Consider the following 25,561-nt stretch of genomic DNA (forward strand, 5'->3'; position numbering starts at 1 on the left):
TTCAAGACCAAATTCGTCTTTGGGAACTAGAGAAAAACAGGCTGAAATCGCAAGAAGGTACGCGGCCATCCTCTTCCACTGCGTTTCCCCCCTCTCTCGTCCTACCCTGTCATATCTCCACCTTCATGATCTCCTCACTCTTATTTCGCCCTCGCTCTCTCTAACTCCATCTGCGTCTCTCCTTCCCGCTTCCTCTTCGTCCCACTCATCCTCATCCTCTTGGTCTCTCTTGGTCTCTCTCTCCTTCCTTGTTTCCTTCTCCTCTTCCACCCTTGCCCAAACAAAAATCTAATGCTAGCCATCCACAGGGTACCTATACATTTCCTTTGCCTCCCAAGCAGACTACGAGTTCGTCCTGGATTACGGTAAAGAACTGGGCGTCGTGTTATGGGAGAACTCGGTCAAGCGGTGTTTCTTTGGAAGCTTGGATGGCCATGCGAATATCAGAGGGTTCATTGAGAGAAGGACGGGGGCGAGTTGAGATGGGAGTGGGAGATTTCATGTTTCGACTTTTTCTAAACATAGTACAAAGTAGGTTTTACCAAATTCCTTGGTGGCGGCATTGATAATTTAATAGTAGTGATCATAGTGACCTCTTTATGGATTAGCGGATGAGAGTAAGGCAACGAATATTGTGCTACATTGAGAGTGGGTGGAGGGGGACGCGAGATGGCCGCAACTTCGGGCTGGAGATGAACGTGAGTGGAATTAGTAGGTGGCGTTCGTCCGTCGTCCGATGATGGGAAAGCGATGCCATTCGCCAGGAATTTCAGGGCGTTGGAAAAAGATGAGGTTCGACGAAGGGTGTTTGATACACACTAGATATTCAATTGAGCAGCTGATGACAACGAGTAATTTCTTTCTGCACAAAGGACTCGCGTCGTCCTTGATGACAAGCGTGGCACCAGTAGCGACAGCCACCTCCATCCTGAAGTGAAAGCGTTCCTCCAATTGAAACATCAACCCTGAGCATCTACCACCTTGCTTGTTTGCGTCTATAACCCCACTAGCACCCCTAAATGTTCCAAGGGCGTAGAGCGCAGCAGATCGCACTCCTTCGGAGTCATCAAATAGTATTTCGATCACTTTATCTTGAGTCCCTCGGTTCACTCCATATCATCCTTCGCGTCCCAGATCTGAGAAATGCACAATGCAGTCCACGAGCATTGGCTCGCAGTTGTTGAAGTTCTTGTGAATTGGCAGGTCCTTCCCATGGGAGAGGCAGCCCTAGACGGTGGTGAGGCCTGTCGGGGTGGCAAATTCAGTGCTGATGATATTCTAGGAGCAGTACCGTTTGGTGGAGACGCGCGTGACGCAGAGGTAGTAGCGCTTGATGTCCCACAGTCGGACGATTTGTGGATGTGAAGGCTCCGGCACTAGCAAAACTTCAATTCACATACTTTTCAATTTCAAAGCAGATTCGTACCGTGCGAGGACTTGCATCGAGCTCTAAACCGTGAACTCCTCTGATTTGACTCTGCTGAATGAGTACGCCGTAGTCAATCTTGCATGTAACGTAATGGGTACCGTTGACAGAGTCGTCGTTCTTGCCACTGGGTTCGCACAACTCCAGGCCGACCCGTTTTCCAATTCTTAGCGAACGATGTCGGTCCAATGAAGCGAACAACGCCTCGTCCTCGAGGAATAGTACCTAAAGGAGAATCCAAAGTGTCTCCTTCATAATTGAAGAACGTTTCGTCGACAAAGTCGATTACGACTTGAAAGCTCGACCAGGAAAGAACATAGGGGATGAAGGTAACACTGAGGTAACCGGCCTGCCATGCGCGCCGCACGCTTGTTCTTGTTTACCTCTTACTGGAGTCGAGTCGCTAGCCGGCCACTCTACAAGTACGGACTGTACAAACTCTCGAATGTGTACCTTTCATTTCGAGCATCAGCCCCCAGCTCCAGACCTTAGCTCAAGGATTACCTCCACTGTTCGAGGAGTGTGGCTAGCCTAAAAGTCCACCAGGAACATGGGACTCTCTCTGTCGTCGTTTCTGAAACTGTTCGAGAAAAAGAAGAATACCTTCGAAAAACAAAACAATCCGACGCACACGAACAGTAATCCAATTGCTACACCTGGTCTCCTCACCCTTGATATATCTTCACAACACGTACAGTTATATTCTGCTTCACCGGAAAACATTTCGAACGATGCACTCCGAGTCGCCGCCGAAGTTATGACCCCTGGCAACGATCTTCCACACACACCCTTCATCCGCCTCCTCAGCGGAACCCTCGCTGAATTCCTTCAGTACTCTGGCGCCGACGCATCACGTTGGCTGATCAACACTGCCCATGATTTGTGTGATCCTAAGCATCGCAGGGGTTCATTGTACATATTGAGGGGGGAGGAGTGGGTTCTGGTCGTGGATGCGGATCCGCTCACTGCCTCTCAGTATCTTTACCATCTTGGTCCGGGAGTTACGGTCGGCCTATCCAAAATTAGTCGCCGCGCAGGAAGGTCTCGTACCAGCACAATTGGGAATGCCTCCACAATGGCTAATCACGTCATGCAGCGTGATGGAAAGTGCTGGGTAACACGAGCACGCCGTATACTAATAAACAGTCACATCTGCCCCAAGCGCATGGGGGATCATACCGCAAGAAATATCCTTCGAACATTCACAACCCTCGACCCGTCTGCTGATGTCTCAATCTTTGATGAGATCTTTGGCTTGAATTTGATAAGCTATCTGGATGGTTTGTTTGATGTTTATGAGTTGGGCTTTTATTATATTTCTCCAGTGAGGAGTCTGTATCTTCTCATCTCCAAAATTTCTATTGATCAACCATTTAGGGCCTTTATGAGTGCCATGTGTTTGCCAATTCAGATGATGAAGATTACACTGTGGTTGGAGTATTTGAAAGAGGAGACAACTGCTACAACTACCCTCTCCTTCATGGGCAACCTGCAAGCCCTCCCCAACCCCACAGCCACAATCTTCCTCCAGCAGGCTTATTTCACTGGCACTACATGCAATGTGTCATCAGGAGATTTGGGCATGATAACTATAAAGACCTTCCAAATATTTATCTCTTTGAATTTCCTCTTCGGATGGAAGGGGATTCTGATGACAATGGCACAGACAGTGAGGCACAATGGCCATCAATGCTTCTGGATTTAGGGAGGGATGCAGAGAGTGCTATTGCAGAGCATGCAGAACACCAACAAGCAGTTCAGAAGTGGAGATCATTGATAACATAAATTATCACTTGCAGATACTTTTCATTCTTCTGTTTTGATTTCTCTTTGACAGGTAGCACTTGGTGACATATCTGCACCCTCCAATTATTCACATTTTCTCAAAGTGTCTTCACATTTGCTTGTATCCGTTGTTTGTCGAAGGAGAAGCTCGCGTTTGACAGGACATCAATTCAGATCACCCCCTGTCAACATAGTATTTCATCACTACGGCCATGAATGTCGAATCCCTTTCGTACGCGTCCACATCTACTTGTACTCCGACTGCGAATTTCGAAAGCTCGGGCGACGCTGCAAAAACCGTATTCAACCGCACAGATAGTTCACGGAAAATTATGACCAACGGCAAAGTTTGGGCAAGGTTGCTTCATATCAAACCCTTGGAATCCGCCGTTTACGCGTTCATTTTGTCTAAATATTGATGTACCTGGTGATAAAGATCAGATCCTTGAATCTGGTTGGCAAACCACCTTGGGATAATCCATGTCCAAGACTGTCAAGCGCCTCGGATGAATCGCTCTTTGCTCCTTTCTTCCTTTCTCCTTGTTCAGCACCTTCTTATCGCTGCGGGGCGGCTACACACTTCCTACAGCTGTTTTCTTCATTTTCAGAATGGCGTCAATTGGGTTATCAGATATTCTCCCTCACCCCGAACTCAAGGAATCCCTTCAAGGTGGTTAAAACGCGAAAATGATAGCGATTGCGCTGTTGGCTTTGACAGGTGAGCGCTTTCAGGACATTCAGCTGCAAGACTGCAACGCAACATGCGCACTTAGGTTATGAATATTTTCTTACTGTCAACGATGAGGCGCGTTCGCTGTCCCTTCACGTGAATCTATCGAAGTCTTAATCCTGCAATGACAGATCGAGTATTTCTGGAAGGGCCCTTGGTCACCGTCCCATGGACTTTTCTTCTTCGTCAGTCTTCCTATGGACCGGCTTTGTGCTGCATGTGTTGACAACTCCAGCGCGCAGAACCGATACGTTCCACCATGTGTGATAATGTGCGTCGTTCTCGAATTAACTAAGCACCGAAAATCTGAATGCAATGCACTCAGCCTCTCTATTGTTTGTGAGCTGCAACTGCAAAATCTGTGTACCGGTCCTCACCACCATCCTCAGGCTTTACGATTCCCAATCCATCTCCTGATGTAAGATGTATCAATCTTAGCTTCTCAGCTCCTTTGAAACAATCTACGCTATATCCAGGTGTAAGGCTTAGTTTGAACATTCGCGCGACATGTAATAACCAGTGTAACAACATAACAGCTGCAAGTCAGCTATCCAAATGAGCTTCCTCTTGGCTCTCGTATCTATCAGCGTCGTCCAAGGTTCGTGGCGCACATTTCTTCCAATAAATACACAACTCCTATCGTTTCCACCGCAGCAATTCTCGCTACCAGAGTCTGGTGCCTATTCCCAGAAAATACAGCCGTGAAGATGGGACTTGTCGTTGCCTTCCTCGCCACATTCGCAACATCCCTGACGTTTATGTATGTCTCTGTGACACAATTGCAGGTTTTCTCCGTGATCCCAAACCCGCTCGTTTTTGATGCTTCCGGATGCCGTGCGTCACGACCCCCTCAATTCTGGCGGGTATATTTGCCTTCTTTGGTATTACATGTGAGTTTTCGCAAACGGTTATAGAAGAAGTGTTAAAACTATCGTCTAAGACGGGTTTCTATATCATGACGGTTTATCGTGCCGTATCAACTCCGAATTACTGGAAACGCGCACCCATCAGGAAACAGGTTTTGAGAGAGTACAGTCATATTTTGTTAATAAAGGTTTCGTTTTCTAAGTCAGGTTTTCAGCGGGGGGATTTTCTATCTTGTCGTATTCTGTAAGTTTTTCTTTGCAGGTGCTACCTTACGGTATTAATCGACATTCAGTTGCCGTGGGCCTCACATCAATAGGGTCTTTTATCACAACAATTCCCCAGGTATTTATACCCGGTTATTCTGAAATTTCCAACTGCATTTGACCTTTTCTAGATTAACATCCCCGCGGTCTACACCCCGTTCGTAATTTTCTTATATATCTGTTGATAGAATAAATGCCCTGAAATGCTGACCACGCTGTTAGGGTTGTACTCGCCACTACATCCGTGGCGGTGACTCGCGTCATGTTAAACATTCGGTCTATAACGGTCGATGAAGGAGTCGAATGGATCGTTAGCGTGTACATCAACCCAGGATCATCTCTGGACATCCACAAGGCCTTGCCAGATAGTGAAAAGCTCTATCGGATTGATCGTAAATTTCGCGTTGAGCTTTGAACTCTGTTAAGCCTGCAGCCATTTACTATATTTCTTTTTGCTCGCTGGTCGCCCCTTGCTTATACTTGCTTGTATGTATGTATCACTTTTGTCCCTTTATTCCGTCTCTTTATCTCTTTATCTTGAGGAAACTTTGGGTCTCCCCTTGTATCCCGTATTTTACGTCTAAGTAGTATCAACGCGTACTATGAACCCCTCTCACAATGAACCTCACCACTTCTGGGCCTCGGGGAAAAGTCACACCTCAATATCCTTCAGACGCCGTCACGATGCAGTCATTATCCATCACGTATTTACGGTGCGCTAGAGGGAGTGTGTATGTACGACGAGTCAAAGCAGTGTCTGGTGGTCAATAATAGTGTCCAAATGTCCAAGAGCATGTACAGTAATTATGTTAAGGCGTGAAAATTAAGGAGTGAGTACGCTGCGATGTTGACTGCATTGTACATACGTGAGTACAGATGCTTCTGTGAAGGGATGAGGATGGTGAGTCGGGGTAAGATAAGCCTGAGAAGATGGGATGGAGTAGTCCAAAATGCGGGTGTCTGAAACGGAGAAGGGATGTGGGAAGGAGCATTCCTTCCCTCAGCATGGTGGCAGGCCAACCTTCTGCCAGTTGGCAAACGGTCAAATTAATGACCTACAACGCTAAAAGCACCCAGCAGGGTACTCAGACAGGCAAGTGTTACGGCTAGCATCACACCATGTGGGAGATGTGCGGTTGGGGTAGCACTATCAAATGGCACGTAGGAGGGCGTCGATTGTGATGTCCCATCGTCGAAAGAGCCTCCCGTTCCGCCACCTGTTAGGTTAGAGCCATTCGGCTACAAAATGGGTAGGCGGCATGATCAGTAAGTACATGAGCAGAGAAGTGTTGTGCATAGACCCACCCCAATCGGTCGCGAGTCGTCTTCGAACTGGCAAGTGCTGGAGCTGCAGATACACTTTCCACCGATTGGGTCCCAGAAAGGCGTAGAGCAGTTGGTCGGGACTAAATATGACGTGAGTGGACATGCCCTATGGCATTGGAGCGGAGTGATACTGACGGCGAACACGTGGGTTCTGGCCTGGAATAACTTGTTGTGACGGATTGGGGTTTGAAGGCGTTGGCTCAATAGACGGACATCCATACTGAAAAAAAGTAGTTGGGCAGGGGTACCAAAGCGTAGCACTGCCAAAGTCACTCACGCAAGTATAGAAGGGAAAGTCACTGAAAGCGCAATGAGAGAGCATCCCGTTCTCGTTTTGTGGTATACCGTTGCAGATCTGCAAGCCGGAGTCGATTTGAGGTGTGCTGCATTTGAGAGACTCAACGGAGTCGAGATTGGGAATAGGGACAGGGTTCTGGACCCAGTCCAGGAGCTGCTCGTTCGAAACAATCCAAACTACATTAAAACGAAATTCAAGGAATTTCACGGAGTAGAGAAATTGGCATACCGTTGGGTTGTATCTGTGCCCAGTCCAAAAATGCGTTGATCATGTTGATGGTGCTTTGGCTTGCGCTAACACCAGGATATGTTGTCTAAGACAATCACTCAGAAAGACGAAGCTCATAATATATGCCGAGACGCACCGATAAATGAATAGGGTGGGTATACAAACCGATGGGTTGCCGATTCCCATTGTAATGAGCGGTGAAAGTGTTTTTCATGTACTCGAAGGTCGCAGTATCATTGACCTTGGTATTGCCAGCTGCAACGTCTCTGAAAAGCCAAGGTCATCGAACAGCAAAAGAGCCCATCAGAAACTAGGTCTCACAACCATGGGTCCATCAAATGTGGTCCGTCGACGCCAGCACTGTCAAAAAAAGCGTACATGGGAATTTCCCAGAACCCGGGAAGCTTGGGTTCGCCCTTACACAAGCCCGGAGACAAGCAGTTGTTTGCGAGCCCATAATCCAGCGTGTATGGCCAGAAGGCGTCGGTTCCGGGGTCAGTGACAGGGATGGATGCCGCGGTGCTGGAGTCATACGAAAATTCGGAGGCTTTGAGGATCTTCAGTGTATCGGCTGAGAAGTTGAGGAAGGGGGCGCGGAAGCCCTTGATGGCGTTCAGAGGAATCCCAGCGAGAGCGTTGAGAGCGATGAGGTTTCCATTGATTTCTTCTGGTGGTGGAGTGCCGACGTGCGTCATACTGCATAGCGGAAATTATCAATAGGCGGCAGTCGGTTGTCGGGCAGTGTGAAGACTGACGTATGATCCGCGATTTCGTTGCCTGCAACATACCAATCTGCCGACAAATTTTGCTCATTAGCACTGAAGAAACGCTAGAACAGGGGAATGGACCTGTGACGAGTGTGTAATTGGTGTAGTTGAGGGAAGTGAAGTAGGTCATTTTCGGCCTGCATCCATTTGGGTTCTTTCGCTGGGCGAGGAATTGGTTGACAGCGTCGAGAGTATAAGATTGGACAGCATCATCAGCACTGTAGACGATGAATTGGGGCACATCTGACTGGAAAGAAACCAATTCAAATTAGCAGACTGATGATAGCCCAGTGCGATCGGGATTCGCCAATACCCTCGTTCGAGGAGGCTGGACCTCTCATCTCGGAAGTAACGTGACACTCACAGCGTTCAGTCCCCCAGGAGGATTGGTACTCGCACAATTGCAGGATGGTAGCCGACATAGTGTAGGGTCGCATGAATACCCCGCAGCTGAGGAGCTTGAGGTAGGCCCAGAAATCCCCCCGTCCTGCGCGAACGCAAGCAAAGGTGCCAAAGTCGATAAGAGAACCAATGACAGCATCTGTACGGCAGCCCCAAATTATATGGATTTGTATCGTGTGATGCGGACCCGGGATGGGTGGTCGTATGTCGTCTCAATGCGCACGACGGCGGATAAGGGAGAAGAGGGGGCGATGAGTGGAAAAAAGGAAGGAAGGAAAACGAGAATGAGAAGAAAATAGTAAAAACTGAAGTTCCGTCGCCACCACTAGAAAGCTTTTTGCCGACGTAATTAGTCACCATCAATCCCTCATTCATGCAGCAAGCATCAAGGTCTTGAATGTTCTGCGGTCGTTCTTGCTGATGAATCCCCGTAAGGATTACCTGGAGGAAGTGCTTGCCACTATCTTGCTTTCCGCCTTGCGAGCTCCTGTAAAATATGATTCTTAAAAGACGGTGACGGCAACATCGCGTTGGATCTATTTTGGGATGCCTATTTATAACTTTGTGTTGACCTAAATTGGATTTGAATTTTAGTTTGTCGTTGCAATAATCCTGCATCTGGCAGGCCAATGGGAGACATGACCCAAATCGGTGGTAAGACCAGCGTAAGTGTTGCATGCAAGCGCAGCACCCACTGCATGGGGGGACAGACATCAAAGCAAGCCAAGCTGCCAAGCAGCATCCGAGGAAAAGGGCACGGTGTCACCTAGCCGCAACGTTGACGGTGCACATGATTCTTGAGTCAATCTTCTGCTTGCTTTTCCAAGGTAGAAAAAGCCTGAGGTTCAGCATCGACCTCGAGCTCCACCTCAACCCCATTGACCTCCACGCTTGATATCGATAACCCACTCTTCTTGACCACAGCAACTACTTTCTCGATTAAAGTACCTTCGGCTCCGTCTATCGCTTTATTGTGCCCCTTGAAAGAGACGTCTTTCAGCCCCGAAAATAGTGATAACCAGCGCGGTAGAACTCCCCACAGATCCATATCGCCCTGACGAAATTCCTGGTCAACAATCAGTGCAAGACTCGAGATCGTGTCCAAGTTTGGTTGATTCGGAGGGGCGCTCAAATCATCAAACATCTTCCACCCAGGACTATCTCCAAGCAGCACCTCCAAACTAAGCGTCAGGGGCCGGCATTGTTCCCCCAACAGACTCGGTATTGAAGCCGACTTTGAGTGCCTGAACCAATGCGAGAAACCTTCATTCTTGAGGTTATACGATATGAAGAGATTCTCGAGGCACGCCAATCCCATGCGCTGTGATGACAGCAACTTGAAGACCCAGTGTGACGGAGCGTAAAGTGAGATGAGTGCCGGGAAGTCGGGAAATGACCCTAACTCGTAGTCGTCCAACATTTCCACGTCCCGGCCAAGAGAAAGTGAGCTGAGTTGCGGAAAACGAGCCAGAAACCAGATGAGGTCTACAGGTTTAATTCGCTTTAGTCGCGATAGGTTGAGCTCTGCGAGATGAGGGATGGCGTCAGCAATAAGTTTGAATATAGCCAACCAGCATCTTTTGTTTATTGACAGATTTGATAACGTCAAAGACTCGATTGCCGAATGCTGAAGTGCCGCCACCGTCCAATGCAAAATCGGGGGAATAAAGAACATTGTAGACATGATAGTGAGTGCTCGCAGCGCAGACTTCTCGCGTGCAGCGGGGGAGAGTTCTGTCAGCACGATAGTCTTTGCTCCTTTGACACGGCAGAATTCCCAATTCTTGCCCCTGAGCACCCTGTTCATTTCTTCTTTTTTCCCCTTCCCAACGGGGGTCGGACCAACCCAACGCAATAACTCACGCAACGAACCCGAGAACAAAGTCGGCGAGCTCGTTGAGCCTACACGTTTCCCACACCGGAACGCATAAGCGTGTGCCATCAACCGTCCTCCGCGTACCGTCAGCTCGCTGCACGACTTCTCCAAGATGCAACTCAGCAGATCCCCTATACATTCGGACCACTCTTTTAACACCTCCTCAGGGAACCCAGAGCAGCAACAGCAACGGTCACCTCGAAACACCAGCTCAACATTCCCCAAGGTCAACATTCGTCCAACAAACTTGTGCAGACGTCGGACACTTTGGGTAACGACGCGGATGTCTTCTCCGGACGGTACAGGAAACTTGCATATGAGCTTGCCGTCAATACGCGTAACGTGCCCAGCGATGGAGGCCACTTCAAGTGTGGATAGGGCGTCGCCATAGGTAGGGACCCCATTGATAGTGAGTTTTGTATACGCTGTAGGGTCGTTGATGCTGTGTCGATTTAGGCAGATGGGTATAAAGAGATGATGCAGGCGCCGGCATACTTGCGCCAGGATGTAGAGAAGGGAGGTGGGTGTGTCTGAGTTGTCAAAGATTTGGCAAAGAAGTTCGTTGGGTAGGTGAAGGAGCCCCGTTGAAGATGACGATTGCGCCATTTGGAAGGATGCGGTTTTCGCCAGTTGGGAGTACTTCATAGAAATTGTCAGTACAAACACCCGTCTTAAATAAGATGAACGTGCCAATGAAGTTTTTATCGCAGACCTCATTGAAGCAGCACACCAAGAGTAAATTTATGAAACTCCTTGATTCCAGGTACTTGTTGAAGGCAAATTGTCGGAGTTTTCTAATTAGGCATCACAACCGGTTCTAACTTGTTGTGGACGTTCCTATCAAAATGGCCGTTATAAACAGAACCAACCAAAGAGTTTTTAGTCACAATTTTGGTCCCATCCAGGGTGGCAACTGGTTGCAACGGAGCTTGTGACGCGATTGTTGCACGATTGTAGCCAATTTTGGGCTAAAAAACAGAAAAATGGGCAACTTTCAACAGTTAGCACCGGTTAGAACGCCGATTCAATGCCGTCCCAATCTCAGCTGGTTGTGACGAAAGAATTAAATCTCCGACACACGACCTCCACAACACGATCATCTGATGATCATCATCAACATTACCCTCCTAAATCTTCGTGTAACTCATTGGCAATGACATAAAAAGGGGGAGAGGAAAAGCTGAGCGTGGACTTGGAGGGAAGGTCTAGTAGAGCAATTGTTTATTGCATGTCAATTACATAATTTAGCTTATCACCGGAAAATCCGGCGGGGGCATGTGGTCTAATTTTAGACCATAGCAGATCTCAACGGGCCTTGCTGAAGAAAAGTGACTCTGGTCCACAAAAAAAAACTACAGGTCACGTAGCACCAGGGAGTTTTATATTTTATAACAAGCAAGATAATTGTCGGCCAAATTCACGTGAAAATCAATCACTAGGGTGAGGCAAAGTGAACGATTGCCCCATTATTCTCTGCCTCATCATAGGCCCACTAGAAAATAGTCAGTGATTGAGTTGGGACAGACGTTCAAACATCCACCGTCGCCGATCCTAGTGAATGTTCCTGACTTGAACCAATAAAGCTCGTACCTGCTCGGTAAAGTCAAAAGAAAAATCTGGGTAAGTCCTAGACTTGCTCAGCTGGTGAAGAATTGGACCTTCATTCATCCCGCTTTTTAAAGAAACCTGAGGGTCCACTGAACGCGAGTTCTGGTTTGCCAAGGCGTTTTGATCTTCTGTAGCACCCGAAGGAGCGTGAGGCGGCAATGCCATGGCGTCTCACTGTTTCGTTGCTCGAACTAACACAGCAGTAACCCATCCCAAACGAGATGTTCTTGAGACGATGTCGCCTTATTTACTTGCTAGTGAACAAGGAAACGAAACAGATAGCCTGAGATTGATCTTAAGTGCCAAGGTGGCGACTACACAGAGCGAACTGGTGCAAAAAACCTTGATAAGGTTAACGATGCTTATTTCCCTAGGCAACCTGGCGTGGTTCTGATACAGTCAGCCCCCATCAGCATCGCGTACAAGACGCATCCACGCCTACCAATCAATGGCTATAGATATATATAGCACGAAGGCTCCTTGGAGGGATGAAGCCCTATCCGTACTTACAAGAAAACAAGTCTAGCCACGTCGATGTCATCTGCAATTAGATTGTGTTAATTGAAAAGGGATGGGGCCCGCCACCACTCACGTCTAATTTCAAAGTGCATGGGTTTGATCGTGATACGGTGGCAATGCACGGTAAAACCAGTCCAACGCACTTGAAAGAGCTTGCTCCAGAAGAGATGCTAGCATTTGCAAAGTAGCGAGACCCAGATGGATGCCTGATAAATGCCGTAGAGTAGCATCCAAGGATCCGAATCCAAACGAAATGCTCCGAGACGATGGTGTTATACCCGCAAAGATCCCCGGCATTTTTAAACGGTTCCGTCGTGAGTGAGACGCAAAGTTTATATATGCCATAGACGTTTTGTCGTCAGAGATAACTCGAAGCAGTCGAGCATGTAGATGGAAAAGCTGTGAAAAGAAATCCTCCAGCAAGGGGGTGCCGGCATCGAAAAAAAAGACCCGGGGTCGATTTTTTTGTTAAGGCAACTTGAGGTGGACTAACTGACTAACGTAATCAGGCACATGTCCAAATATGGTAATATTAGTAATATTTTTACATCACACTTGCCTCCTTGTCCTTGTGCAGACTCCCTACACACCGCGCAAACCCATATTGAGGTGCCTTTTCAACCCATAGTAGTAGGTAAGGTTGGGCAGAATACTGTGGAATTGCATACCCATCAAGTTTCACAGCCATTCTTTCTACACAGCAGTGCATTCATGGTGCAATTTGGCCAATTTGACAGATAAAATTGTTTATCATTAAAGTAACCTATTTACCCTTTACACAAAGTGTTGAACCTGCATGTAGGTGATGCAATAGGGTAAGTAAGAGCTGCTGGAAGTCCTTTGGATGCAGAAAATTGAGAACAGGGGTTCGGGATGTGACCAAAAATGTCACGTTGCAACACAACCAAATAGCACTCATGAAAATTAGTTGTGCACACTTGGTGAACAGCAAAGCAAGCAGCTATATGGTAGTATGTGACATAAGGACACTTAATGCAAGTCAATATGAGGTTCTGAAGCAATCCTGATCTCTAGTTGTCGAGACCTCCATTTTTTTTTTTTTCAGACCATCAGCTGGACTAACTAACCGGGTATAGGTCCGGCATTCTATTGCCGGAGCCCCCTTGTCCTCCAGCTCCAAAACAACTCCAAATACATCACCTCCTCCTCGAGTATGCACAATTACTGGAGTAGTAACCTGCAATTGCATTTGAAGAGAGGCATTGATGCTTTGGAGAGTGAGCGCTTTATCGTGAATGCTGTGCAAATACGTATTTGGAGTGGGGATACGACAATATCTCAATAATGGTTGCTAGAGTATGCAACGTTACAAGTGGTAGTAATAAAGGCAGTGATCATGGAGTGCACATACGTAAAAATAGTATAGAGCGGCTAGAAGATGATAGGCAAGTGGTATGTAACTACAACAACAGGAAGGGGCGCGGGATAGCTGACAGAATAAGTGAATGGATAATCGATAGGATCAAAATGCGTCGGAGCGTTGATAGTCACCAGAGGATTCCGTAGGAGACTGCGGGATCTCGGTGCGCAAAGACGAGACAGCCATATTCGTAGCGAACCTGATAGGCTCAGAGGGGCCGTATGACATACTAGACGGATAGGTACTTCTGTAGGAAACTGGCGGCGGCGAGCGCGAGTACGAATTTGACCAGCGGTGACTGTAGATTGTTCGTGGGTAAGTCATAACAGGTGAATCGGGTGGCTCCGTTCCAGGGGAGTACGGTTGATGGGGCTGTGTGATCGGAGGCGAAAGGGAAGGAGGTGAATAACGACGCTTGGGTTTTGCATCCAGCTGCACGACAGGAAGTGAGTCTGGGGCTTTGTGGACCTTGAGGTGCTGGAGGAGGTTGTCGTGCCGGTTAAAATATTTTTCACATAATGGAAATGTGCATTTGAAAGCTGCGCGTGCCGCGGGTCAACCAAAAATGAGAGGTCTAATGAAAGGACGAGACTTACGTTTTTCGTGGGTATGAATGGACCGGATATGGCGCTTAAGGTGCTCCCCTCGATGAAAACATTTACCACATCCTTCCACTTTACAAATGTAAACCCTCGCATTTTGCTCCGTATCAGTCCCGCCAGCCGCCTTGGTGGGTACTCGTCGACCACGACTTTTCTTTGTCAAGAATGGCACAGGAGTAGGAAGGACAGCTCGTGGTCGGGCGGAACGTGGGGACGGTTCGTTTTCGGATGTCACTCTGACGCTGTCAGGGGTGTCGGCGCCCTTAGCGTGTTCATCGGAATCATCAAATGCTCCGCGCCTTGACGATGATGGGGTTGAGCGCACCTCCTCCTTGTCGGACTCTGACTCAGGAGAAGGCTTTGGGATAGTTTTCTGTTTCTTCCGAGGTGCAGGTATCCTTTTGATCTCTATTGGAGAATCATCGCGGGGTCGACGCTTAGGCACACGACCCGTCTGAGATCGCGTGGTAGGGCGGCGAGGAGGAGACAACGCGGGTTGGGATGTTTGGGCTGGAAGTTGTTCATTGGCTGATGCAGATTGCTCCTGTAAGATGACGAAACAGGAGTCAGACGGAGTCCACGCGCCTACAGAACGTTGAACTCGGGCGTTCGACGTACCACAGCTTTGGAAAGAGACAACCCACACTCGCCAGGGCTTTCAACGATGGGGATTCTGCTCTCCAGTGACGTTTCCATCTCCTAAAGTTGTAAACAAGAAATGCGTCAAAGAAGCTTCAATGTGACGGCTTCAATGGCCGCGTCAGTGCCGTACAGAATCTTCCCAGGCATGCAACCTTACCAAAGAGCGATATTGGAACTCAAATGCTCGCCCAAGATATATGGCGGTTTGAAAGACAGAAGAGAGGGAGGATAGGGGGGTTATGAATGTGAGTGAGAAGGAGAGCCCCTAAGTTCGTGACTTCAGAGAAGAAAAAGGTTCCGCTTTTCTTTTTTAACACGTGGGGCTTACTTCAGCAGTTGTATGACTAAGCAAAACAACGAGGTTTTTGCGAGTCGTCATGGAATCTTCTTCCCAACCTTTGTTTTACGGCTACGCGCTGCTACACTGGAACTGGATGCGTCTCTAGAAATCAAACTCTCTACCTTTGAGGAACCCCGCCGTCAGCGCTTTTCTTGAAGCGAGTCCCAAAACATTGACAAAGCTATAGCCTAGACGCGTCAAGTTGGAAACACTGAAGTTGGTTCTTATTTCTCCATGTCAATTTCGCGTCGCATTGATTGAACGTAGGGTGTCTCACATCTGCCAACACAAATATATATGATTTGGTTTAAATTACCCAAAAGAGTAAGGCCGTGAACTTTTCTTGACCTTTGCGACAATAACTTTTCTTCAATATTGTTTTCCAAGGGCTAATCGCCCACTTACGGCTTTCAGACTTCGTTCACCGACAGTGTCGCACCTAATAAAAGGTAGCGTGGTCTTCACTTCCAAATCACCACGGTGCGGTCGATTCAGGGTAACCGACCATTCATGACTTCGAGAGCGTTGACTCGTCGAACCTGACGGATATGACGAAACACGTAAAATGAATGCCCCAAAAGATGCCGTCACCGTCGCTTCATGCCAGTTAACGCAAGGTCACTCCCCATTGTTTCTCTATCACAAATAATGCCCCGTTTTCAGTTTGCTTGGAGAATGTGCTCCATCTTGAACACTCTGGCGTTCCGAAGTCCGGTGCTATCAGCGCAGGAAGGAGCTTATAAACGGACGCCAGACTGCTGCCAAATGTGGCGCTCATATCATTCAAGGTCATCCAATCTCTGGTACCATTCTTGCTTTATCTGGTCGATAGAAGTCATTCCATCTGCAATCAGTCAATTCATGAGCCACGCGATCCACTTCAAGTCCCACACTAGCCAGCAATTCCCAGCAAGACCTCGTACTTCAACTGCTTCGACTAACCTCAATGGGCATGCTTGACACTGTGGATCGAACATCTCCATCAACTTGCCAGGATACAACCGAGAAGGAAAACTCTAGCGGATACCGTCTGGGTGACAGATATGGGTCTGGTTGAAACCCATTGGTATCCCTTCCCTCTTTTGCTATTCCCGATATCGCAAACCAGCTGCCCGTCGACCCTTGAGCACGACATTCGATCGTCGCCTCCCTCAAGGACATTATCTGTCGAAGAGTACACCCTAGCCCTCGATTCGACTTCGATTCCCTAATGAAATCGCTGAACAAACGTTCGACATTGGACCAGCCACTAATATACTGCAGTCACAGATGCTGAACAATTGCATACAAGGATCGCGAGTACTCACCCGCTGATATACTGGGTCGTGTATGCTTCAAGCGATCAAGACCTCTTCGGACACCCGTTATCTATTTCTAGCCTCTTGCCTTGTGACGAAAACGGAACAATGCCAGCTGCAGGCTAACGCCAAACTCAGCTTTTTCGTAATCAAGCCCTTGTTATCCCATGATCCTCCGCCTCTAACCTGGAATTTGGAGCCTTGAACTGTCTTCTCTGTTTCTGGAAAGTGATAACGGGGCAAACTGTCCTTTATACCCCATTTTCTCCGATCACGGTCGGCGGCGTTTCTTCACCTATGGATCATTTGACATTCTCAACATAGAACACAACGTGATCCACCAATCACTCTAGTCCTCTCTAGTCCCCGCGTCGGGATTGATAACTATTTTGAGCATCAAGATAGCCTTGGCCTTTGCTCTGACCCAAACGCAGATTTGACGGCAACCTTCTTCCCCACGAGGTATCGCTCCTTCGTCGATCCACGCATAAGTCTATTTCTTGTTTTCCCGTCGTCATCAACGATCAGTCTGGCATTTACGGCTCCCGACTTTTCCGACAAAGCTCTGGCTCCTCCGCAGCAGTGTTGCACCAATTTATTCACGGCGGTCAATTCATCGCTTGATGGCCGCTGAAAACGATCATTTGGGTTCTTCACCGCCTTCAGCTGGCCTATGGGAGAAAGTTTTTCCCGTATCTTTGCGCAAAGGTCTCGTCCAAGCTTTTCTTCTCCCGCGAAGCGCGTAGGAATCTACGGCCGTACCCATGTACAGGTAACCACTGAGCTTATAACTGACACGTTGGCGCGCAATCAAGTACGACAGTCATCCGACTTGATTTTGAGATGGTACGTAGAGGCGCATCCATAGATAAAACATCGTCTTTTACCAAAATAGAGCCTGAAGACGCAATCCAAGAGTCATTGATCACACATGGGTGAGGTTATCATCTCGGGATTCTTGTCAGTGTTTGTTCCTTGCATCATGATCATCATAACTCACTGCTTATCGTCCTTGTCCGTATCGACTGCATTGCGATTGCGGCATTCACACAGAACGCCCGTAAGCGCGTACAAAGGAACTTTGGTTGTACACTCCCTGGTCTTCTGACCAATCAGTTCAAGCCTTCTTTGGTGACTTGGGTTACGATTTGGCCACTCCACCTCCCTTCTTACGCACGCTTGCAGACGCTTCTCTTTCGTCGCTCTTATTGATTGGTGAACCACGACTGAACGTGGATTGAAAGTATGTGGTCATCGCTGGACGAGTTTCGCTTCAGAGTAAAAAATACTCTGGAAAAGTCCATGTGATTTTCCTATTTTGGCCAACATACCCTTTCAGTCGCATTCATCACTTCTGGAGATCTCTCATGGGCTAAGTTGTACTATTACAGATACGTCCGGGGAAGAGGCGAACGCTATCTGACTTGGAAATCTGATCCTTGGCGACATATTTTTGTCAGACGGGTTATAAACGAGAATAGTGCGGCGTCACCTGCCCATCGCTGACCGAACACGACGGAAATACCCTGGGAGCCGACTTTGTTCGATAATCTGGGATTGTTATTTTTTTTTCTAGTCCTGCTGGCGACTATTCAAAAAAAAATTGTCAATGGATTCTTTAATCCCTCTCATACCCGATCTTAAGAGTACGACGGTACGTTATCCATGTGCTATTGCGTTTATCTACTTATCAACCATCCTTTAGAACCCTGTCAAACGCTGAGTCTCGAACTCCCCATCTCGTCACCTCGTCGCCGGTGCGTTCAGCCCGTACGGATGTTACCGGTTTAGTTTACGATCTTATTCAATCGGTACATATACTTTGGACAGATATGATCTCTTCCTAAATGAATCGGGTTCACAACGGCCTGCCTGAGACGCTCCGTCCCAATGGCATAATAGCGCCATCTCGATTCTCGAATCTAATGAAACTGGGATAGCATGGCCGTTGCCGTATCTCTGAGACTACAGAGCTGTATCTGTGGCGCTCAGGTCTGATATGGCCTCGGGGGATCATGGAGTTCCTTCCACGCATTCTTCATTTATTATAATTAATCCTCGAGGTGAGTCTTCAATTTTCGAGTTTTCCTGTAACCCTGCTGCCAGGTTCCTTCGACGTTGAAGCGTCAGGCGCTGCAGGCTCAGATCACTTTACGTCGTCGCGGCTAGTACTGAAATGGGTTCTCGCAGGTTCTGACGCCTGGCGCCATGGTGTTGTACAGGTGAGAATGGAGTTAATGCTTGTCAGATAAGGACCTCTACTGAATCCTTCCAAAATAGCCACACTTCCAGTGAACACGGACGGATACAACTACCAAAGAAGAGGTTCCCATTTACAACAACCTGCAGTGCGCTTGGCATATTTTCTGGCATACGTCTTCTATGCGATACAACTCTTCGAAGTATGAAATGTCTTTTCCTTGACGTAAGGATGTTAATTCTTACGTACTCAAGAGCTACTCAAGGTCTTCTGACACGCACACTTTGCGGGCCCTGGCAGGTTCTGCCAAACTGTGCAAGGCACGTTAATTTTATGGAGCGCCACGCCAGACAAGATTTAAGCCACGCCAGGCGTTCGTTTGAACTTCCCTCAGCGCACGAGAGAATTGATCGTATAAGCATAATTTGTGAGTGATCAAGAAGGCCGAGAACGCCTGCCTCGGTTGGAGAGAGCTCGAGCTGAAATCTTGTCTGGCTTGGCGGCGCTCGACAATTCATTTGAGAGCGCCTATGGAGAAGGACTGATGAGTGTGAAATTACAAACTCTGCGCACGTATTCCACTGACTAGTCGCGGCAATGACGCCTGCTGAATGAATTCGGGCCAAACAAAACCCGGTGTACGGTGTACCTCGAATCAACATCATATCTAAATGAATTGGCCTCGAGTCGCATCGCAGTAAAAAAAAAATTGTTCATTGACATAAAGTATAACCAACGTGGTGGTAATTAAATAATTGATCGTTCTGCGCGGCGCAGCCTTTCGAATTCAATTGACGATCAGTCGGCAGTCAGCAGTCCATTACCTTCTGGCATCAATTATTCATGATTATAATGTAGAGCGATCCCGCCAATTGGCATTACCCGGCATTCTGCATCCCACATGACGCAGCACCACGAACGCCAATCGAGTCTTAATTTTTCTCAAATATCATTTCAATGCTAGACGCTAACTTGAAAGTTGATAGGTTGATGTAGAAAAGGCGTCAACTTTGATGCGAATGCCAAGCGCTTACGATCTACGCGGCCGACGAATTCGAATTCGACTTGCGGCTAACATGGACAGGCGGATGGATATCGATATAGTGTACTAATCTGTATGATGATAGGCGTGGTGACGCCGCGTCCTCTTTCGTGATCACAAGTTGATAACATCTCTTGTTTCGAGCCCTTCAATTCCAAGCTGCATTTGGGAATGGGACCCTCAAGATGCGCGGGACCCTTGTACTCAGGACCGAACCTCCGCTACAAGATACCTGCCTACCCCATCAAGTTTGAAAACCGAAAGACGAGTCTTACAAAAGAGAGGTAGATATATATCAACACCGCATGCGCACGCGCGTTGGTGTACGTGACCAACCTCTTGAGGCTCGATCGTACAAGTACCAGGCTTGTGGGTTCCATGAATATCGGAGTTTTTCGTTTTTTTTTTTTCGAGGGTTAGTTTGTACTCGAACCATATGCTCATGAACTCATCTCCAAGACTCCAACCCTCGCTTCGCAACCCATTCAATTAATGAACAATCAATGCCCTGGATACCCTTGAGCGAAAAATCCCTAGATCGTACTACCCACCCCCATCAGCAAGATCATGATTTTACTACTTGTTCCACTAGCCAAAAAGTATGTAGGGAATCAACTTATCTATCGAAAGAAAAAGCTCAAGCCGACTTTTTTTTTTTTTTTTTTTTTTTTTGATGGATTTTGAAAATACTTGCTTTGAGGGGTACTGAGCCTGGCTTTTTTTTTTTTGAATTTGTTTAGCTTTTCCGAGTAGAAAAAAGTAAAATACGAACGTACAGACTCGTAGGCACCTTATTTCTTAATTATGATTACATCGGCACCCAATGCACCCTTGAGATGGACCTGAACCAGGCCAGGATAATTTTATTGATCATGATGCACACAGTACATATGTACCGCCGCCGCCAAAATCGCAAAGTCTCGTCCCATGATTCAACACAACTCTTGGAAATTCGTATTTGTTTGTGACAGGTAGTTTGATGGCTTTTGATGGTTTTTGATGGATGGTAGCAGGTTGGTGTGATGGGGAGGACAAGTAGTCCGAACAGTCGCAACAAATTCAAAAAGCTTAATTTATGTCGAATTCGGGTGTAGCTGAAGAATGTGAACCGGTACTACTTGGGGGGTGTATCACAATAAGTACCTTCATCCCCTCTTTCTCTCTCTCCGTTTTTTTATTTTATTTTATTTTATTTCATTTCTTGATCTGAATGAAAAGAAGAAGGAAAGGGAAAAAAAATTGGAAAATCCCCGTAAAAACAAAAGATCACCGACAGCGCTTGGCGCCCGGTCTGTACCACTTCCCCCGGTGCCTCTTGCAACCGGTGCCGAAGGGCAGGAACGACAATTTTGTCCTGTTATGGTAATTCTAGTTCGGGTATTGCCTTTGCGACTCGGGGTGGTTGCGCAGAGGGAGAGACGGAGAGACGGTGCGCCCGGGACGTGGTGGGCCGTATCTCCGCGTCCTGCAAGTGCAAACGCGGCGGGTCTCATGATGGACTTGCTCATTGGCAAGTGCGTGCTATACGCCGTTATGAAACGTTTCACGATATCGATTGGGTGGAGGGCAAGACATTTTTTCTGTTTCATTTCGATTGCGATAAGGCTGATGATTATGACTCGTCGACTCGTTGGTGTGATATTCCACTACTAGCAATGCGCGTAATAATAATCGACGATGTATGAAAGCAAGCTTAATTACGTGTCGATACGATACTACGTATCTCCACGTGTAATAAGGGATATCCAGGATCCGAGATTCGTCGAGTGGTATGTAAAATAAAAAAAACGCACGCTCTGAGAATTCGAAGATGTCGTATGGCCTGCTTGAATCCGATCATATATATGCGTCTTCTTGATAATTGAAAACTCAAGCTTCAAGTGCTTCTGGCAGGATGTTAGATATAACGTCGAGCCACGAGCCTCATGGCAGGTAGGTAGATTCCGAACAACGTGTTAGCTATTATTGAACCTTGAACGCTGAACTCGAAGGGTGTAAGAATTTCCCGCGTTGTGATAGACTAGATAGTACAGTACGCCCACGTTCCTCACGGATGAAAGAAGGAAGGGACTTGGGCTTGAGAGAGTGAGCTCGAGTGAGAAGGCCAAGGGACTTGAAAAGGCTGTCATTCTTGATAATTGAATACTCAAGCTTCTGGTAGGACGTTTAATGTTGAGCACGAGCCTCATGGTAGGTAGATTCCGAACTCGAACCCTCTAGAAGGGTGTAAGAATTTCCCGCGTTGTGATAGACTAGATAGTACGCACACGTGCCTCACGAGGAAGGGCGAGACAAAGTGAGAAGGCCAAGGGTCTTGAATAGCGCAATACCAATTCGGACTGTGTGATCATCATTTGGCTGATGTAGATAGGACCAGCCTCAGGTACCTCGGTTGGTGTTGATGTTGACATCGCGACGGTACTTATGTGCAATCTACATCAACGCCAATGATGTTTGCCGTAGTCGGTATGTGATGTTTGCTATTTTTCCTCTCAGAGGTCTGCGCGCATGGCACGTTCGCATGGATGGGCTAGAGCAGGCTAGAGGGCGAGATCAAGGACGGTGGACGCCATATGTAACGACATCGTGCGCCTGGGGAACTGTTTTACCGAACCATCTGGACTGGATGGCGCGGAATAACATATATGTCGGGATCTAATCGAGGTACGTATGGTTTTTCATTTACCCCACACTTTTGAAATTGATGAGTGTGGATGGTAAGAGAGAAAAGGCAAGTTGAATATGCGTCGTCGTCGTCGTCGTCGTTTTCTTTTTTTGGACGTGATGCGAGGCAGGGTCGTTGTCGAAGGTTCAAGGGAGTAAGGATGCAGGGTGGGGATAACCTTGTTCTGAACCGCTTCCGTCTGGCTGGCCGGAGATGCCGTTGGGGGAATGAAGAGAGATCGGGGGGAGATGGGATCAAAGCGTTCATTGAGATCTGCGGCCGATGTACGGATTTAAGTGGATTAATTTCATTGACACATGAGCTGTTTGTCAAGCTCAAGTCGAGTCCAGAACGGATCTTGGGTTGGAGGTATGTACATAGCAAAGGATCGGCAGTGTTGTTTGCGAGTATTGTTGTGAGATCTTAGATGTTCTTCTCCGTTCCGTAGCCCCACTCCGCTCACTTAAATTTTTATCCAGCACAGATCTTGGCTTGGCTTATCTTTTAAAGTGCCCCGCGCTCTTACCTCTCTTTCCCTTTTTCACAACAATGATGCCGTCCCCCGTCAGTCCAACCTTTACAAACTTTTCTGCACCTTCGCCCTACTCGGAGCCCAGCCCTATATCAGACCCAAATTACGACAGCCCAGTAGACCAGGACTATCCTGTCTATCCACCTTTATACGACGGGAACATGATGACTTGGTCCCCAGATAACAAGAAGCACCATCATCGTACTCTTCGCAACCCTTACACTACCTATGACCTTGCCATGCTGTACATTCCTCCACGACACCCTCCCGTCATTCACTCTCCAGTACCATCCCATCCCATCCAGCACCACCAGCACCATCACCACCAACAACAACCCATGCATCAACAACTCCCACCCAACGACGCCCTATTCGACGTCGACCTCGAAGACTGGACTTCTCCCCCCGTCAACTCCCTACACGCCCAATTCCCCTCAACCCACACCCACACCCACACCCACTCCATCTCTCTCGCACTTCCACAATATCCTCCTCCTGCCGCCCCAAGAGTCAAGCGCGAAGAATTAGTACCCGCTTTCACCGGATATCATCACCCCTCATCGGCCCACTACGATCTCTCCGGCGTTCCAATCCAAAACAACCATGATCCGTACGTCCATCATCAACAACAAGTCTCACCTACGACAACGAATGGGACGTATTATTCACCGCCTTTTCAACAACACCACCACCACCACCAGCAGATTCATCACCATCCGCAGCAGCAGCAGCAGAATTACGTCGTCCCCGCTGAACTGTCCCCCACCTCCCCCGTATCCTCATCCTCGCCTCTAAGTCCTCGGTACGCCGATTTGTCGCATACCAATGCGGTGGTATGTGACCCGCGCTTTGTTTCCGGCTCACACGAGGACATGCTGTTGAAGGGGATGCTTCTTGGCGGGGACGACGGGTCCGAGTCGTGGCACGGCGAGCGGCGGTGTTCGCTTACCAGTTTGGAGAGCGAGGCTGAGGAGGGGGAGAGGGATGCGGAAGGGGAGATGGGTGATGCTGATGCGGATGGGGAGGATGATTGGGAGCATCAGCACCAGCAACAGCCTGCCGTTTACGACCAGCAGCCACAGCGGGAAGACCCTGGAGAGGAAGAAGCGCCAGAGGACGAAGAGAGTGAAGAAGAGAAGGAAGATGATTATTACGAGGACGACGAGGAGAGTGTGGATGATGACGATAACGACGGGGAATTCGTCCTGCGTACACGCCGAAGACGCGCCAACACCTCTTCTTCCGCCGTCTATCCCTCTTCCTATCCATACGTAACGGAAGGCCGGAACCTTCGCTCACGCGCTTCGTCGAGGTATAACCCCTACCCAAGCTACGCTGGTTCTTCGGCAAGCGATAATGGTGCTGCGTCTTATTCTGAGGATAACCCCAACGCATCAAGAAGACGCCCATCTACCTCATCACCACCCCTCTCCTCCTCCTCCTCCTCCTTCCCCACACGCACCCTAACCTCCAAAACTCCCTCCCGCACCCGTTCCTCCAGCGCAACCACAACAGCAACATCAACCCTCCCCGTCCCCGTCCCCAACCTGACCAAAAAATCACGTGGACGGCGGGTACCCACTGTATCGTCCCTCGAGGATCTGAGGAGCGCCGCGAGCGGTGCCGGAAGAAAGAGGCAGCAGCAGCAGCAGGGACCGGGGAAGGGCGCGAGGATGTATTTATGTGATGTTGAAGGGTGTGGGAAGTGTTTTGCTAGGGGGGAGCATTTGAAGAGACATGTGCGGAGTATACATACTTATGAGAAACGTGAGTCTTCTTTCCTTCATCTCTCTCTCTTGTTTTTGGGTTCTCTGTATCACTAAAGAAGGAATGGAAAGCTGATTCAATTTACTTTCTTAGCGCATACGTGTCCTTACCCGGGGTGTGGCAAGGATTTTAGCAGGCATGATAATCTTGGCCAGCATATGAGGGTTCATAAGGATTATGTGCCGACGAAGGGTGGGGCTTGATTTTGCCCAATGGTGGGTGGGGGTTTCCTTTTTCCCCGCCTCATCCTTGCACTGGGGGGGGTTTAGCTTACACCGCAGTTTGGTTTTAGATCATTTCGCGCATGCCCTTGGAAATGCGATTATACTTGCGGATTTTTTTTTTTCTCTCCCCTCTTATTCACTGGTCGTTCTCCGTGGTTTTTTTTTTCTCTCTCTCTCTCTTTGGTTTGCCTTGGGCGGACGTTTTTTTTTTTCATTTCTTTGGTACAGCAATACACTTCCCTTCCCACCTCGCTCACTCCCAACCACATAAATTTCGTTCACGTTCATTTCACATTGTTTTGCTATTTTTCTTTCTGTGTATCTTTGGGTTTTTTTTTTTCGAGTCTTTCAAAAATTTCATTCTCATGGCGTTCATCCACGGTTCAAAGTCTGTTCCCTCTTTCCCTTCGTTTCCTATGGCCCCTCCTCATCGCATAGATCCCGCAACCCTTGCAAAGATCGTTCTCTACTCTACTCTTACATTGATGTATCAAATTACACCATTCCCCATCTACCACTTTGTTTTTTCTCTCTCTACTTTACCCCCATTCCGACACTTTCAATAATCCCCAAGAGGCGCTCTTTCTTCTTTCAGCTGGAGAGTAGGGTTCGGAGTTGATCTACCACCGTCCGGGACACCCCTCGCTTCGACTTCCTTCGTTCTTCGTTCTTCGCCACGCAAAAGCCTCGCGGGTTCATCCCATCCCATCCCATCCATCCGTCCCATAGTTTATCGTTATCTATCGTGGTTTCTCAATTCATATGTACTCTAT

At 48.0% G+C, this 25,561-nt stretch overlaps 7 protein-coding genes across 7 annotated transcripts; 2 read left to right on the forward strand and 5 right to left on the reverse strand.

The window, feature by feature from the left end:
* Positions 1–515: 515 nt before the first annotated feature.
* On the reverse strand, positions 516–960 carry LACBIDRAFT_301554 (uncharacterized protein; the record flags this gene model as incomplete). The annotated part of the gene is made up of 2 exons (XM_001874168.1): positions 516–818; positions 880–960. 2 exons carry the CDS (start codon positions 958–960, stop codon positions 516–518), a joined length of 384 nt encoding a protein of 127 aa, XP_001874203.1.
* Positions 961–1,106: 146 nt separating this feature from the next.
* On the reverse strand, positions 1,107–1,782 carry LACBIDRAFT_301555 (cytoskeleton-associated protein; the record flags this gene model as incomplete). The annotated part of the gene is made up of 3 exons (XM_001874169.1): positions 1,107–1,376; positions 1,427–1,651; positions 1,780–1,782. The coding sequence occupies 3 exons, from the start codon at positions 1,780–1,782 to the stop codon at positions 1,107–1,109; spliced, it is 498 nt and encodes a 165-aa protein (XP_001874204.1).
* A 194-nt stretch (positions 1,783–1,976) lies between these two features.
* Positions 1,977–5,124, forward strand: LACBIDRAFT_291827 (uncharacterized protein; the record flags this gene model as incomplete). The annotated part of the gene is made up of 12 exons (XM_001873525.1): positions 1,977–2,706; positions 2,752–3,095; positions 3,406–3,569; positions 3,944–4,037; positions 4,073–4,212; positions 4,267–4,280; positions 4,331–4,359; positions 4,478–4,539; positions 4,596–4,701; positions 4,727–4,831; positions 4,882–4,970; positions 5,070–5,124. The coding sequence occupies 12 exons, from the start codon at positions 1,977–1,979 to the stop codon at positions 5,122–5,124; spliced, it is 1,932 nt and encodes a 643-aa protein (XP_001873560.1).
* A 626-nt stretch (positions 5,125–5,750) lies between these two features.
* On the reverse strand, positions 5,751–6,078 carry LACBIDRAFT_301558 (uncharacterized protein; the record flags this gene model as incomplete). The annotated part of the gene is made up of 1 exon (XM_001874170.1): positions 5,751–6,078. One exon carries the CDS (start codon positions 6,076–6,078, stop codon positions 5,881–5,883), a length of 198 nt encoding a protein of 65 aa, XP_001874205.1. The 3' UTR covers positions 5,751–5,880.
* A 2,816-nt stretch (positions 6,079–8,894) lies between these two features.
* Positions 8,895–10,613, reverse strand: LACBIDRAFT_301560 (uncharacterized protein; the record flags this gene model as incomplete). Its single annotated transcript, XM_001874171.1, has 1 exon — positions 8,895–10,613. One exon carries the CDS (start codon positions 10,611–10,613, stop codon positions 8,895–8,897), a length of 1,719 nt encoding a protein of 572 aa, XP_001874206.1.
* Positions 10,614–13,403: 2,790 nt separating this feature from the next.
* Positions 13,404–14,774, reverse strand: LACBIDRAFT_291829 (uncharacterized protein; the record flags this gene model as incomplete). Its single annotated transcript, XM_001874172.1, has 3 exons — positions 13,404–14,015; positions 14,073–14,622; positions 14,697–14,774. The coding sequence occupies 3 exons, from the start codon at positions 14,772–14,774 to the stop codon at positions 13,579–13,581; spliced, it is 1,065 nt and encodes a 354-aa protein (XP_001874207.1). The 3' UTR covers positions 13,404–13,578.
* A 7,471-nt stretch (positions 14,775–22,245) lies between these two features.
* LACBIDRAFT_301563 (uncharacterized protein) lies at positions 22,246–24,767 on the forward strand (the record flags this gene model as incomplete). Its single annotated transcript, XM_001873526.1, has 4 exons — positions 22,246–22,264; positions 22,325–22,634; positions 22,745–24,564; positions 24,658–24,767. 4 exons carry the CDS (start codon positions 22,246–22,248, stop codon positions 24,765–24,767), a joined length of 2,259 nt encoding a protein of 752 aa, XP_001873561.1.
* Positions 24,768–25,561: the final 794 nt, after the last annotated feature.

This window comes from Laccaria bicolor, genomic scaffold, assembly GCF_000143565.1.
Source record: "Laccaria bicolor S238N-H82 LACBIscaffold_1 genomic scaffold, whole genome shotgun sequence".
NCBI lineage: Eukaryota > Fungi > Basidiomycota > Agaricomycetes > Agaricales > Hydnangiaceae > Laccaria > Laccaria bicolor.